Source organism: Rhamphochromis longiceps, linkage group LG17 (genome assembly GCF_057381845.1).
Source record: "Rhamphochromis longiceps isolate RC_006_pf linkage group LG17, R_longiceps_female_GT1.1, whole genome shotgun sequence".
Taxonomy (NCBI): Eukaryota; Metazoa; Chordata; class Actinopteri; order Cichliformes; family Cichlidae; genus Rhamphochromis; species Rhamphochromis longiceps.
Window position 1 is genome coordinate 1591969 of NC_140573.1, and position 16932 is coordinate 1608900.

General features: G+C 42.0%; 1 protein-coding gene across 2 annotated transcripts; it reads right to left on the reverse strand.

Moving 5' to 3' along the window:
* Positions 1-142: 142 nt before the first annotated feature.
* LOC146649032 (uncharacterized) lies at positions 143-15533 on the reverse strand. Of its 2 annotated transcripts, none has more exons than XM_085386593.1 (6): positions 15207-15533; positions 5519-5715; positions 5372-5441; positions 5200-5290; positions 4910-5019; positions 143-2086 (listed from the first exon to the last, which is right to left on the reverse strand). In XM_085386593.1, exons 1-6 carry the CDS (start codon positions 15346-15348, stop codon positions 1749-1751), a joined length of 948 nt encoding a protein of 315 aa, XP_085242719.1. In that variant the 5' UTR covers positions 15349-15533; the 3' UTR covers positions 143-1748. The 2 variants fall into 2 exon arrangements, with proteins under 2 accessions (XP_085242719.1, XP_085242718.1); XM_085386592.1 differs by having other exon boundaries at positions 5519-5718.
* Between the last annotated feature and the right edge of the window lie 1399 nt (positions 15534-16932).

Consider the following 16932-nt stretch of genomic DNA (forward strand, 5'->3'; position numbering starts at 1 on the left):
GCTGTGAGTCTTGGCAGTTTTATATGTGTGTGTCGCACCATTGATGAAAACTTCTTTATAAGTGACATGAAGGCGAAAATATCGAATGATCCAGCATCGTTTCATATTCATTGAAACTCCGAAAACAAGCAGAACCAAAGAATGACATTGAATTATTTTTATTTCATTCTAAGCCGAGCCAAGTTTAACGACTCAGCAGACACACAAAACACACAACCTTCATTACACAAATGTTAATATGCATAATAGGAACATAACAATATGAAACATGTAAGTAGGTTAAGGCAGACATTAGTGCTTTCCAAAACGTGTTGATGAGTAGTTGGTGTCAGAACTGTGACGTCTTGTTTTTTTATTTCTTCACATATAAGGCAAAGTCGTGCTTTGGTCTGACAACAGACAGTAAAGACCATCGCTCAGGGCAGCCTCTATTATTTTAAAGTCATTCGATTCATTTTACTACATCGGCATTAGTCCCACATGGAGCAAATTTAGATGCAAACCACACACACATGCTTAATATAACCATAGCTTCATTTGTGGAAGTACTACTTGCCATTAGCTCATATCAGCAAAAAGACAGAAGAGAAGCTGCCTTCAAACTACTGAGAACCCAAAAGCAGTCTGAGGTGCACAGGAGCCTCGTCACAGTAAGCTCTGACTGTTAAAATGTCATCAGATAAATATTTAAATAAATAACAGCAAGAAGAGGTAAAGTGATGACTCGTGCTGACAGAAATGAAACATAAGGTCAAATGTTTCTATCATACCAGGTGAGGGTCATTGTGGCGTGCATTCACCGTGTACACACAAGGAAGTCACACATGCAATGTTTTCATGTATAAACAACTTTCCACACGTTGGACATATTTTTAGTTCCAAAAGGATCCAGCAGCAGCACTTGGTCATTTCCATTAGCACAGAGGGGATTTAGATCAACATGTTCTTTATGGGGAAGAAATCCTGAAACTATCAGACTCCGCACGAGCGCAGCTAAACCCAGCTGTCAAATCACAACTAGGCCGAAAGCAATCTGAGGGTGGCAGCACAGCCCTGCACTAGAGTCCGGTCGTCCTGCTTCATGGTGAGAACAACAAGCGCACAAGCAGACACGGTGCTTTGTCTCTGCAGGCTGAGCAAACAGCCGGCACAAGCTGCCCCACTGGTAGGTAAACACAACGTGTTTGCATTTAAATATTCAAGTAAGAGCAAAATTAAAATGAATGTCAGGAGTAGATCCGATCAGTGTATAAAACAACCTGTTGTCTCTAATTTTCGCTACAGCACAAAGAAGAGAAGCCAAATGTGCGGTGGCTGAGTCTGTACAGGCGACAGGACGCAGACAAAGTTAGACTGCGTAGCATCACTGACAGACTCTGTTAGGATGCAACAGGATGAATTTAAAAAAACATTTTAGGAACATGGAAACTCCTTAATGGGAATCTTTGAGCCTCGTTGAACCTTTTACCTTGTGTAACTGCAAACTGGCACCATTGACTTTATAGGCCGAACTGACTACAAGCTGAATCTTGAGTGTCTTTGTTGCTAAGATTCTTTAAATTCATGGTGGAGCTGAGGAGAAAACAAGATCAGACCAAAGTGCCATCTCCATCTTCGGGAACATGTTACCAGGCTTTCTTTTCCTAAAGACTCTATCATACGTCTTGATGAATATGCAGACAGGCTTTTGGGAAACATCTGAAGCATTTTTAAAGAATAAATATTTGTAATAATGTCACAGTCCAGGTTCATTCAGGCCTGTTGCGTCGCCTGAGGCCGGACACGAGCTGCTCCGCCCCAATCTCCTCCGTCTCACGTGAGGCTTCTAAAGAGGGTATGAGCTCCGAGTGTTCCCACCCTCCTTCCTCCTCTTCTTCCTCTCTGTCACATTCTTCCACTGTTTCGTCTCCATCATATTCCTCTGGTCTCACTTCCTTCGTCTCTTCACCTTCTGCTTCATGCTTAATGTCTGAATGCTCTTCAGAAACTCTTGCAGTAGGCTCTGCTTTCTCGCTGGACGGCTGCTTGTCTGAAGTATCACTTGCCCCAAGGGACTCAATCAGGTCGTCCAGATTACGCTCGCCACCTGGAACAAAGAAGCTGATTAAAGAACAACATTTCTTCTTGTGCACGTAACGGAGAGCCAGCAATAAGCTTTATGAGTCAGGACTACACATGACATTGCATGTTCCACTCAAAGATATTTTTGTGACCAGTTCAACACCTCGACTTACTCAAGTTTGCCAAACATTTACAGCAAAGTTGTAGCAAATTTACTGAACAGTATTTCTTATTTTGCACCTAATGTGTGTGATAGGAGGAGCGCCTAGAGTTTCAAATCTCTGCCCTCTCTACTCCGCGTGCTTAGAGCCACATGTTTTCATTACTAACATTATTGAAACACAGCAGAACTGAAGTGAACTTGATGACAGGAGGACCAAAATCTGCAGATATCTTGTTTTTACAGCGAGCGGTGGATTTCAGTGTTACATCTCTCCGTGCCTTTTCTCAGCAGTGTGCACACAGAGCAACTTCCTGTGAAAGGTGGTGTCAGTCAAAATGCAGCTATAGCAGGGCTGTATTAGTGCGTTCGATTGTGTGGCTGCTGGTTAAATTCATATGCACAACATTCTCAAACCAAGCTGTCCTCTTTGCATTTGACAAGACAAAGACAAACAATTTTATAAGCCAGAAGTGAATCGAGTGCTGTCACTCCGTTTCACTCTTTAATTTGTAGTAATAATAATGTTACAGCGTCGCGGCACAGAATTCAGTTTCAGGCTAAGAAAGAAAAGGAGACGAGATCAGATTCCTTAAAGAGTATCTGCTGTGATGGCGTTTTGTTGCTCCGACAGTCTAAATGTCCATGCTGCGATGATGCAGGGAATGACAGGTTAGTGCGGCTGCTCCTCTCCGTCAGCTCTGACGCCAACACTGAGCGTAGTATTTCTGCTTCGACACATCACACGTGTCAGCTGATTATCTGCAGAAATGGTTTTTAATAACGAATCCTGTGGTGAGCAGAGTCTCTACCAAAGCTCAGCCACAGGTTTTTAGTTGCTTTGTTTTAAAACAACTAAAAACATCTTTTTAAAATTGCATTTCGTTAACTTTTGTCTGTTTTTGTTTTATACTGTGTCATCTCTGTCTGAAGCACTTTGTGATCTTTTATCTATGAAGGTGCTATATGAATAACATTAATGACTTTTATTCAGCCTCCTTTCATGTATCTACACTTGTGTAAACACACTGATTTCAGAGTAAAGGTGCATTTTTACTCTACTCGCTCCCTCATTTGCTCCCCAGGTTGCTCGTGGCAGATTGCTGTTCGTTAACGAAGTAAACGAGTTACCTTTGTTTGTTTCTAAATGTGTGGATGAGAGACTGGCCCCACTCTGTAGCTGAGACACGCCTGCCTCTGGCACAGCATAACTATTCATCGCTGTTGAAAGATGATCGCAGACTGACTCCATTTTATGTGTCTCGATGTACCAAAGTGGGTTTGAAGATCACATAAACTCAGTTTTGATTTTGTGGAAGTAGAAGCAATGGACAGGATCCAGAGGAACAAATGTCAATTAAAAAGGGAGAGTACGCTCCACCAACACGTGAGACTGTGGAGCCTTCAACTGGAAACTGCTTGGCTGAAATTGGACACCCAGCTGCCATCCACAGAGATGATGCATGTAAAGCGTGAGGTTTGTGGTCAAACAGCAGAGTGCACACTATAAGGGCTTACAGCGAGATCTCCAGGATGTGGCTAAAAATGGTGCAAGAAAAGGCACACAGGCCAAACTGAATCAGACGTGCTTTTTGATTCTCACGGGTGGAGTGGTGGAATATTTGGGTCACACCTTCAGTTTTAGGAAGAGAAACCTGAGGAGAGAGCGACACCAACCAACCCTGCAGCCCACTCTGCTCTGCTGTCAGGTGTGACTGTGGTTGTCAGCTTCAACCACCTGATTTTAAAACACAGCCCACAGTCTACACGCCACACGCAGGATGGATATCGAACAGTGCTGAATGCTGAGTTACTGCAAACCCAACGCTGACCATAAATGCAAAACAGAGAGAAACGAGTCGGCATCCCGGTCCTGACCTGCCTCGCATCAGCCACACACGCCTCTCCTTTCACAGGAGACCTAGAGTTAGACACTGATACACTACACGATACACTACACTGTACAGTGTAGTGTATCAGTGTAGTGTACACTGATACACTACGGTGCACTGCATCAAGATTTCCTCTCATGGACTGATCTGTGCAGGCGCTGATGTAGAAACTTTAAGTAATCAGTGATTTATTCAGACTTTTGCACCTGAATTTATTGAGTTTGTGAACAAACTTAGAAGTGCCTCTCACCATGCGTACGAACAAATGTCACCATCACTACAGTAACATCAGCTTTGAGTGATCCTGTATTTCAGCCACAGCCTCTCTTTTAAAAGATGTCCTCGCTGCAGCGTGGACCCTTTTACAAAGCCTGTCTGGGTCACTTTCCCCACTCACTCTTTCTCCTCTGGTGGGTCAGCTCTGCTTATACAGAGACATGTGGGCGTGCCACATGCAGACAATATGCAGATTCCACAGGCCGGTCGAATTCACTAACATGACACGACAGCAAGAACAAAACAGGCTTTGTTAATGAGGACCATTGTTCTCAACTATCAAACATATCACGCTCCTTCAAACATCGACGATGTGCAGTAACAGTGTAAATCAAACACTGAGAGCGTTCTCCTCATTCGTCAGTAAGAACAATAGAAACTGGGATGTGTTTCTATTTTGCACACAATCTGAAAACAGCAACCACACAGTCTAGAGTCAGGTCTGCAACACCTGACAAATTCACTCTGATCACCACAAAGTGACTGAATTATGCTGCACGGTTAAAAACAAACAACCCACTGGTGGCATGGAGGGGTGGACAGTCCATTCCTCTCTTCTTCATCAGGTACCGAATGGTCTGCAGCTGAGACATGATCTCATTCTTCTGTTCCTGGGCCACCGACTTCACGCTGGAGGAACAAAAGAGAAGAGACGATTCTCACAGGGTCTGTGTTTGTCATAACGGCCGTTTTATTACATGAAACTAAAGTCAGGTGATCAGCTCCACGCCGTCCTGCAGGCAGGTTAGAGTCATGTTTGAGAGCTGTGTGGGGAACACCTGGAGAAACCTGACTGGGAAGGTCACTCACCAGTTGGTCAGCGGGTCCAGCTGGGTGAGGATGGAATTGAGCATCCTCTCTGTCTGTGCAAGCCTTTGTTCCAGCTCGTTCAACTGGTTCTCTGCATGAAAGCAAACACACACGATGGGGAAACCACGACTGAAACCAAATAAAACGTGCAAACACAAATCCTGACACACACCTGCCTCCATGGATTTTTTGGCCCCTTTTGCAAACTTGTCCTTTTGGGCCTTGTCGTCTGTAGACCTGATCTGGAACAAAAACAAACATGACGGCTCAAACTGTAGATGCTATCCGAGACCTGAGGTGCTGCAGTGTACGTAGTTACCTTCAAAAACTTGTATGCTGCAAACACTCCCACTCCAATGGCGTAGAGCGGCATCAGCGTGAACACGTAGCCCTTATTGCTGCTCGATTTGTATTTGTCACTCTTCAGCTCTTGCTCCACCCGTTTCTTCATCTGCTGCAAGTTCTCCGGGGACTGGCCGGCGCCGTTCATATTGATGGGCTGCCCTCGCGCTGGGCCTGCTGACACAACATCGTGACGGACGTCAGAAACACGCTAAGAAATCGCATTCATGGCACATGAGCACCGTTCCAAATCGTTTGTCTTAAAGCAGATAGTGAGGTGAGGGTCAGGGGTGTTACCAACAAGCTAGGGTAGGGGTTTAAGATAAGATAAGATAAGATAAGATAGAACTTTATTAATCCCTCGGGTGGGTTCCTCTGGGAAATTCGATTTCCAAAAAAGCACAGCACCGACAGAAGTTACAGAGTTATACACACACACACATATATAAATACAGAGACAATATAAATAAAATATACGAAGGGGTCACATGTTTACGTAGTGCTGTATGACAGTAGGAGTTTTATAGTGCAATCATCTGCTGTTAAAGGCCGTTCATGCACCACCCTGCTTTTACAGCCTTTCATAGTTTACTTAGTGTGATAGTTCATCTCTAAACAGCTACTTTCAGGCTGTTTCCTGACAGGTGACGATGACAGACAAATGTCAGCATCACATTTTATGGACTGGATTGGAACAGGCACCCATGATCACCATAAGAAGTGTGATTACTGTGTGAAGGAGTCCAATGAGACTGTGTGTGCGTGTGTGTAAGATTCAAGCTTCAATAATCATATTTGCTAAAGACCTCCTGCAAACAGAAAAGGTCTCCGAGTCATGATGTCATCTAGGGCTGCTCGATTATGGCAAAAATGATAATCACGATTATTTTCACTGAAATTGAGATCTCGATTATTTGACGATATTTATTTAACCCTTACGACCTACTATAGAACCAAGTCCGCCAGAGCTTATATTATTTTTTTACATGTTGTAGTGCCATTTGTGGGAGCATTTCAAGTTGCTATGCAACTGTTATAGCCCATATTTTAATAATATGTCTGCATTAAGTCCATAGTAACGACATTAATTGCAAAAAAGTGCAATAAACTACAAAAAAAATTGAAAATCGTTTTTGTTTTGTTTACATATATTTCTACTTGGAGAAATTTAAGAGGTTTATCCCTCAAAACTTTAAATACAATAAAGTTGCAAAAAATAGTTTACAACAACAGGAAATTTATTTTGAGTGTCTTCATAGTTTTATTTTGGAGATACAGCAATTTTTATATACTGCAGGAAAAACAAAAAACAATCCTATGATGCAAATTTGCAAAGAAAACAGCAGGTGCATCAAAATAAACTATTTCCAGCTGTGCAGTTCGAGTTCTAAGCATCCCAGCAACTATTCAGAAAAGTCAAACATGACCAGTATAGGCTTTTAAGGCCTACAAGTAAAAAAAACTACAATTTCCGCGAAAATGACGTCACTTCCGGTTTCGGGCAGGAAATGGCGGACATGCGACAGTTCGCGCTGACGTCTGTTTCACTGTGGGAAGTTTTACGAACAGCTGATAGGATCGGCAAAGCGTGTTTCTGGAATATTATGTTTTTGTTCCTGCAAGAGCTTTTTATGCAGTTTTTGCAAAGCTATATGTGGAAGGAAACCGTGACCGAGGACAAGCTGATGGCATCAGATGTAAGTACAACTCCTCTGGTTTCATATGCAAAACAAATTATTGCGCTAGCTTACACGGTTCAGGTTCTACAGGGATTTAAAAATAGTTACACAACACGGAGCGTGCTGCTCTGACCGGCTTTAAAGGGTTAACAATGACTTTAAAAAATAATATAACATAGTGTGCAACACCACTGAAGTTTTTTTACCTCTCTTTTCAACCAACAGCAGTCACTCTCCTCTCCAAATAACTTCTGCTTAGCTTTCCGAGCTTCCCTCGGGTCCTCTTAATCAGCGGTCTCCACCCTTTTTTGCGCCACGGACGGTTTATGCCCGACAATATTTTCACGACCGGCCTTTAAGGTGTCGCGGATAAATGAGGGAGGGGCTAATAATCGGCTCAGTCATTTTTAATGATCGTTGAAAGCCCAGATCGTAATCGTGATTAAAATTCGATTAATTGAGCAGCCCTAATGTCATCACCAGCCGACCCGTCACACGTCGTGCAGCATCCTCACACTCTGCTTCCACAGGTCCTTTCTTGGCACCCTCTCATATGTTTTCTCTACACAGTACACAACAAGTGCACAAACATACACATAAGGAACACGTAGACGACGATGTGTAGACGATCAGTGTCAAACACTGTGTGCGGGAGTACTCTGCAACTAGACACCGGTGCTGGGAATCTTGACGCTCCATTTGGCCACAGATTTGAACTGACCTCAGTCCTAATGCCACTTAATGGGGGCAACACATATAATCATCATCATCATCGTTTAAGCCACATCTAATGTGCTGCTACATCACCACATCCGTCACCTCTTCCTCTAGCACGTGGAAGGCTTTTCAGAGCAGGTTGCTCCGTTTGCACAAAGCTGTATGAAACCCGGGAGGACGTCATTTCACACGGGAAGCTTTGCCCTGCAGGGCCTTTCAAAGGTTTACTGCTGTTTTTGACAGTTTCTGGGAGGCTGAGAACTTACACTGCACTGTTGGAAACAGTTTTGATGCTGTTTTGTTGCAAATTGTGCACAATAATGTTTATTTTCATTTTTCTTGCAGTTTATCAAAATGAGTGCATCTCAAAAATGAAACTATGAAGATGCTCAGAATAAATTTTCTATGCTTTGAAACTATTTTATGCAGCTTGTTTTGTATTTACAGATCTGGGAGATCAAACTCTGAAATTTCTCTAACTAGAAATATGTGTAAACAAACAAAAACTATTTTTGGAGTTTATTGTTTTTGCAATTTCCTGTAGACTAATTACACATCATTACAATTTGGGATATACTGCTTGTATTGATGTATAGCAACTTGAAAAGTCCAAAATGGCACTACAGCATGTAAAAATGTAAAAATGCAAAGCTCTGGTGGACTTGAATAGAATAGAATAGAATAGAATAGAATAATCCTTTAATTGTCCCACAAGGGGAAATTTGGATGTAACAGCAGCAATAAAGACAAATACAAACAAACAGTACACAGGACACAGAACAGAAACATACACAATTTTTACATATTTACATCAAGGACAATGGTTACTAGGGCTGCTCGATTATGGCAAAAATGATAATCACGATTATTTTCACTGAAATTGAGATCACGATTATTTGACGATATTTATTTAACCCTTTAAGACCTACTATAGAACCAAGTCCACCAGAGCTTATATTATTTTTTTACATGCTGTAGTGCCGTTTGTGGGAGCATTTCAAGTTGCTATACATCAATACAACTGTTATAGCCCATATTTTAATAATATGTCTGCATTAAGTCCATAGTAACTACATTAATTGCAAAAAAGTGCAATAAACTACAAAAAAAATTGAAAATCGCTTTTGTTTTGTTTACATATATTTCTACTTGGAGAAATTTAAGAGGTTTATCCCTCAAAACTTTAAATACAATAAAGTTGCAAAAAATAGTTTACAACAACAGGAAATTTATTTTGAGTGTCTTCATAGTTTTATTTTGGAGATACAGCAATTTTTATATACTGCAGGAAAAACAAAAAACAATCCTATGATGCAAATTTGCAAAGAAAACAGCAGGTGCATCATTTCACTGTGGGAAGTGTTACGAACAGCTGATAGGAACGGCAAAGCGTGTTTCTGGAATATTATGTTTTTGTTCCTGCAAGAGCTTTTTATGCAGTTTTTGCAAAGCTATATGTGGAAGGAAACCGTGACCGAGGACAAGCTGATGGCATCAGATGTAAGTACAACTCCTCCGGTTTCATATGCAAAAAAAAAAAACAAATTATTGCGCTAGCTTACACGGTTCAGGTTCTACAGGGATTTAAAAATAGTTACACAAAACAGAGCGTGCTGCTCTGACCGGCTTTAAAGGGTTAACAATGACTTTAAAAAATAATATAAAATAGTGTGCAACACCACTGAAGTTTCTTTTACCTCTCTTTTCAACCAACAGCAGTCACTCTCCTCTCCAAATAACTCCTGCTTAGCTTTCCGAGCTTCCCTCGGGTCCTCTTAATCAGCGGTCTCCACCCTTTTTTGCGCCACGGACGGTTTATGCCCGACAATATTTTCACGGACCGGCCTTTAAGGTGTCGTGGATAAATGAGGGAGGGGCTAATAATCGGCTCAGTCATTTCTAATGATCGTTGAAAGCCCAGATCATAATCGTGATTAAAATTCGATTAATTGAGCAGCCCTAATTTCAAGTCTGACAAAAAACAGAGTAGCGTGCACTGTAAATTGTGCCGAAAGCAAGTCTGGAAATACAATAAACTGGTGCATGCGCTACGTCCACACGTCCACGGGTATTTTTGAAAACGCAGATTTTTCTATGCGTTTGCACCTTTCGTCCACACGTAAACGGCGTCTTTGGTCACTGAAAACAAAGATTTTTGAAAACTCAGTTTTTGCATTTACGTGTGGACTAGAAAAATGGAGAAAACGCAGCGTCAAAGGTGTGCGCATTTTTTGATAGGGATGGGTATTGATAAGATTTTAACGATTCTGATTCCATTTTCGATTCTGTTTAACGATTCGATTCTTTATCGATTCTCTTATCGATTCTTTTTTTTTTTTTTAAAAAGGAGAACACTAAGGTCGATTAGCTTAGAACTGTGTTTTATATCTTCTCTTTGAACAAGATAGAAATTTAGGAGTAACATGGCCTTACAAACCCAACAGTGAGATCTTGAGAGATCCAGCCTACGGCTCTTCAATGGGGTGTCACAGGGTCCCCAGGAAAAAAAATTGTAAATGTAAAATAATAAAATAAATATTCTTGTGAGACATATCACATATTGACGGGGTCGGGTTATGTTAAAAAGTATAAATTGTTATACTTTGTTCATTGGTTCAAAGGTACCCCACACTTCTTTTTTTGTTTGCTTGTTTGTTCTGGTGTATTTTTCATTTGAACTGTTACTCTGCCAGAGTACTCATATTTACAAGATGGCATTGAACGCCCCATTGGTGTATCAGGAAAACTATTTTGTACGTATGTTCCTTGAAGGGGATTGAAGTCGTTCTTTTTTCCACCGCAGCGAAGGGCTAGGAGTAGGAGAGGAGCTGCTGTATGTTTTTGTTATCGAATCGATCTGATTGTGAAATAAAGCATATGCAGTGAGAAAGCAACTCCAGGAGTCATCCCTGCCTTAAAGCTGCAACATTCTTCTGTAGCAATAACAAAGTATAACATAAATTATTCTGTAGCAATTACACAAGAATATCCAGTAATGTCCCTGCCTACAATTAAACACATTCACTTACCAAAAATCGGGGCATCTGCTGTGGCAAATGGGTGCAAGCCTTTGACCACAAACTTAGACACTGCTCGGTGACATTAGTCTATCCTGGCCTGAAAGGAGACGCTACCGGTAGACTGCAGCGAGAACTGCCAGCGAGCGCCAGCCAGACTCTGTCTGTCTCTCTCATCATGGTCACCTACATGTACAGTAATGGCAGGTCTTGTAATAAGGCAGATTGCGCTAACATAATATGCACTGTTAGTTGATTATTTACCTGCCGCATTAACGGGAGAGGACGTGCAAACGTTACCGCTGCTGCTGGGTTGAGAGTCACGAGTCCGGAGCGGAATTAAAAACGCGTGTCATCGCGTGTTTTGTGAGCAAATGCTTTTGCATATTCGTAGTGTTTCCTCCCTTAAATGAAATATCTACTTTGCAAGTTGCCCTGTTGTCATCGGTTCTCATAAAGTATAATCAAACTTTTGAGCGTTTGAGCCGCTTAGGCGCCATGTTTCCTGCCAGGTAAATGACGCTCCGCAACGTGGTGACGTCATTCGGGGCGACTGGAATCGATAAGGGAATCGTTTGCAAAAATGGCAAACGATTCCAAGGAATTGAAACAGTGGGAACCGGTTCTCAACAAGAACCGGTTTTCGATACCCATCCCTAATCGCGATACATATCGTTATATCGCCCAGCTCTAGTTTACAGCTATATTTTTTCATGGTTTTGATGTCACTGTAGTGGTTATATTCATTTCTTAAAGTTCTCTCTTTCTCTTATATTTAATATAACCACACTACAGACAGACAAGCGCCTGTTTTTATGCGTTGTCGTTAGCAACAACGACGGTAAAACCATCGTGTGTCCGCTTGTTTATGTTCCACATAAACCTTTCACAATAAAGCTCAAGATCCTATTGAGACTTTTCAAAATAAACTGAATCACGTGAAAGATGCAGATTATTTACGGATGAGAAGTAAAAAAGAGCCGTCAGGTGCTAAAAAATAAACCTTAGACTCAAACGTTAGAACAGGCTTTTCCTCGCAGCACACCGTGTAATAAATACTCACAAAGAAAACGGCGCCGTTACAACTTATGTCTAAAAATGTATCGTTTCATGCATCGGTTAGACCAGCGGTCCCCAACCTTTTTTATGCCACGGACCGGTTTATGCCCGACAATATTTTCATGGACCGGCCTTTAAGGTGTCGCGGATAAATACAACAAAATAAAACTAGTACTGGTACCGAAAAAAAACAAAATTTATTCATAACACACAAAAGACCCAGGAAAACTGAGTAAACGATAAAAACGATAGCAAAATAACGCTCAAAACCGATAAAAACCCTGAAACCCATACATTTCACACCTGAGCCTCAACTCTCGCGGCCCGGTACCAAACGACTCACGGACCAGTACCAGTCCGAGGCCCAGGGGTTGGGGACCGCTGGGTTAAAACACTCGACTCCAGCTACACGACGCCCAGCTTGAAACACTTCACGCAAGTCGCGCTGCCCGAGATTCACAGAATTTACAGAAAATGTTACATTTTTGTGATTTACATCGTTATCAGGACGATAGATGTCTTATATCGGGAGATGAGATTTTCGTCATATCGTACAGCCCTACCACACACTATCCAAAATTCTCTTTTAACTAGAGCTGGGCGATAGAACGATAACGATATGTATTGCGAAATAACTTTTTCTCGATAGAAAAGTTAAACTATTGCGATAGACCTCGCCGCTCTTGTCCTCTTTAAAAAAAAAAAAAAAAAAGGAAGAAGAACAGCCAATCCAAATTAAGTAGCGCAGAGCCGAACCAATCACAGCCGCAGCGTCACGTGACTTGTTACGTACAGCACAAGTGCCAAGCCGCACATGTGTATTTGTTTGGGAAGCAGCCAGCCACCGTGGCGCCCGGGTAATGGAGGAAATGAGTGTGCCGACTAGAGAAAAATCAACCGAGAGCGTGACCGAAGGTTACCGAAGAGAAAACAGATGATGGTTCCAACGCCGGAGAGATTGTCGAACGGAAGAGCCACAGAAGCTCCGTAGTGTGAAGGTATTTCTGCTATTTCAAGTCTGACAAAAACAGAGTAGCTGCACTGTAAATGTGCCGAAAGCAAGTCTGGAAATACAATAAAGCGGTGCAGCTCAGTCTCTGACTGGAAGCACTGATTCGTCATTCGGCTTTTGTCAGACTGAAGTAACTGTTACAACTGTTTGAAAAGCTCAGCTATACAACAAGGAGAGATCGAGAATTTCCTTTTAGTTCTCAGTTTATTTGATATTGACAAAAGTTAGTCAGTTTTGTCTGTTCTTCTGTAAAACAAACTAAGATTTATTTTTAGAATTAATATTTTGTTTCTAAGTGGAATTGACAGTTTAGTCTGTTTCGTTTGTTCTATTTTGAAACTTAAACGCTTTAGCGGCTGCCTTTTGTGTAGTTTGCAATATTTGCCTTTATTTATCTGAAAAAGTCTCATGTTCCTTAAGTACATCTACCCTGTTGAACTTATTATGGGAAATAAATATTTAAAAACAAGCTGCTGATTATTTCACATTTTACTTGTGAGCAACGGCACATTTAAATCTTACAAATATAGTTATTTGGCTTATATCGTGATAGATATCGTTATTGCCTGAAATGAAAAAAACATATCGTGATATGAAAAAATCTTATATCGCCCAGCTCTACTTTTAACTCTTCATCATGGTCGTCTTCTTTAACAATGATATGTTTTGCATCTGTTAACTGTTGTGTTACTTGTTATACCCTTTGTTTATTAGGCTTCTGTCATATTTTAACTTTAAAATCTGTAATGACAAGGATTCAATGAAAATGAACAACTGAGCTTCATCAAGAAGACGATGTATGTGCCATTACTGCTGTTGTGGTAGTTCTAGTGTATAAAGTAGCTGCCTTTTTGGAGGCTTTGACCTGCCAGGGTGTCTTGTTGTTCGGGCTTTATTACCCTTAATTGATAGTGGGTGAACTGGTAATTCTAAATGAATGTGAGTGGGAATGGTTGTATGTGCCTGTGTGTTAGCCCTGCGACGGACTGGCGACCCGTCCAGGCCGTACCCTGCCTCTCTCCGTGTGGTAGCTGGGAGTTGACACTTTATGTTACATGCTATCACTTGTATGTAAGCAAATGTTATCAGTTACGAAGACAGCCCTGCATCAAAGACCTTGCTTTAGTAGCTAGGAGACTGTTGCAGTTGCCCACAGTTTACATGGAAGATGCCAACTTGTCTGCAAACTTTTGCTAACGACCAACGAGCAGATGTAAAATTAGAAAAAGAGCGGCACAAACCAGAAATGGGGAATCTTGGATTTCAAAGTAAAAGCTGAGGCCAACACATTTTAAAAGGTGTAACTTTTACTCTGAAGGTAAATGGTCTCACCGCTGCTAGCCAACTTTGCAGTCGCCATGTTCCCCCTTCACCAACCTGCCAGCGATCAAAGCAATCCTAACTGGGTTTCTGAGACCGCTCCACATGCTTCTTTGCAACCAATGTCACTTTCTCACTGCCACCAAACATTCACCAGCTGGTGGAGGAATGCACATTTTTACCCACTGACTGGTGGGCTCTGGGTCTAGGTGACAGGCCTTCTTCACCTGACCCTCCAGCATGACACGTCCACACAATGCACTGACATCATTAGCAGTTACAGGACTGCAAACCCTGTAACTCTTTTGTCCTCCTCCTACAAATGAGGGCTTCAGCCATTTTCCAGCTGGATTTCTCAGGACACACTTTTTGCCCCATTCTGATGTTTCAAGTGAACGTTAACTAAAGTTCTGCAGTCCTGTAGAAACACATCAATGATGATGAATAACTGCATGAATACGCAGGTGTGCGGCTAATAAAGGCACGTGTATTTTGGGATGGAAGGACATAATTCATTAATGGCCTCCACGGCGTCACGGATGAAGGATGTCACAGACATAAATACACAAACTCACATGTGTGTACAGATCTCCACCAATCTGTCATTTCATTAGGAATAATGTGTGTAAGCTGAACCGACCGAGGGTGGATCTGATCGCACTTAAACATAAATAAGGTAGAAACACACAGAGAATGTGTAATAACTAAGTTTCTCTGGAAAATTTAATATACTCGCTTTTTCCCCTCACGATAACTAGTACAACGTGAACCTCAAAGCAAATGTGGAAATCAAGCCAAATCTCGCGATAACTAGAGCAAAGTGAACCTCAGAGTGCCCAAGAACCAGTTGTATATTGCTACCTTTTCTGCTGTGACGAGCGTCCAGTTTGGCGTCCTTCGCCGCGGTCCCGCTGCCAAAGCCGTACAACCGCGGCAGCACGACAAACATGAAGAGCACGCCCGTGAAAGCCAGAGCGACTTGTTGTGATGTTGACAAAACCATCTTTCCGTAAAGCCGCGGAAGGAAGGAGCAGCGTAGCAGGCAACTAACGCTGCTAAGTGCTAAGAGAGACGCGAAACAGTAACCTCACACAGTCAGGCCAACGAGAAAACTCTCGGTAACTTGCATGAGTCCAAAACTCAGCCCGCTGCTCTGCAAAACAAGCCTCCCGGAAGCGGACGTTTTCTTCTTCTTTTTCCTGGTTTGGGTGGAGGCTGAAGAATGCACCGTAGTGCATTACTGCCCCCTACAGGAAGACAGATGAGCAGCAAACGTGAACAATGGCTCTTGTCTTAATTCAGACATGAAATGAAGCGATATTAACAGCCATGATAGTCACAGAGTAATACTTGGCCGAGGTGTTGTATTTTATTTTTGTAGTAGACTTGTTTTTATCCTGATGTTGCTGTCATTCGCTACATCGATCACTACGGCCGTCTTCTTCTGTTTGTCTACCACCACTATGTTGGTTAGCCACCACCATTTTGTCCGTCTGTATCTGGAAGTCCCACAGGATCTTAGCTCGGTCATTCTCCACCACCCTTGGGGACATCTCCCATTTAGACCTCGGGACTTCCTGGTCATATTCAGCACAGATGTTTCTGTATGCTATGCAGGCTTATATACAGTTTATGTTATGGTTATGGCTTCCTTCCGCTTAGCGTACAGGTGCTGGAATTGGGGTGAAACCCTTCATGTATGGTCAGGAGCTTCCTTGTCTTGATGTCAGTGGCTTCTATCTCCTCCTTTGGCCAGCTTATTATCCCAGCAGGGTACCTGATCACGGGCAGGGCGTAGCCTGGATCTTGTTCTCAACGTTCAGCTGACTTCTCAGGACTTGCCTGACCCTCTGCAGGTACTTGTAACTGTCCTCTATGTCTGCAATGTTGCCTTCTGGTAGCTCGATCCCCTCAGTTCTGACTACCTTCCCTCTCTTTGTTATTATCCGACTGCACTTCTCCAGTCTGATGACATTCCAATGACGAAAAAGAATCAGCTTAGAAGGAAACATATCTGGGAAATCATTTTGTTTTGTCCAACATAATAAGAACATGCTGACCTTCTGCTGAGTTTTCTTTTTACGGCTCGTTCCACCAAAGGATTGGAAAAAAGCAGTTTGAAAGAAGTTTCTGTTGCTATTGGTCAGTTTTTCCTGGGTCCCATCACTGCTGCAAAATTCTTTACAACAGTGACAAAAGAGACGATACATTTTCCCACAACCTTTTACTTTGTACAGTAAAATACTGTAAAAACATTTGACAGCATCTTATGATACAAATCCTCATAAAGTACTCTTAAACTTACTGAAACTCTTTACACTGAAGCCTCTTCAGGGAGTTTTTAGGACTTCCTGATAATAATGAATCACAGTCGTCCAGCCTGGAAGTAATAAATGCATGAACTAGTTTTTCAGCGTCACTCTGAGACAGGATATTTCTAACTTTAGAGATGTTGCACAAATCACAACTAAGCTGTTACATCACTGAAAGTAGCCTCTGATAAAGCGCACGTCTCACATTCTTGTGGTTTCTGACCTGTAACAACAAAGGATCAGTCGTCTCTACCTTACATTTTTATGTTGTTTTC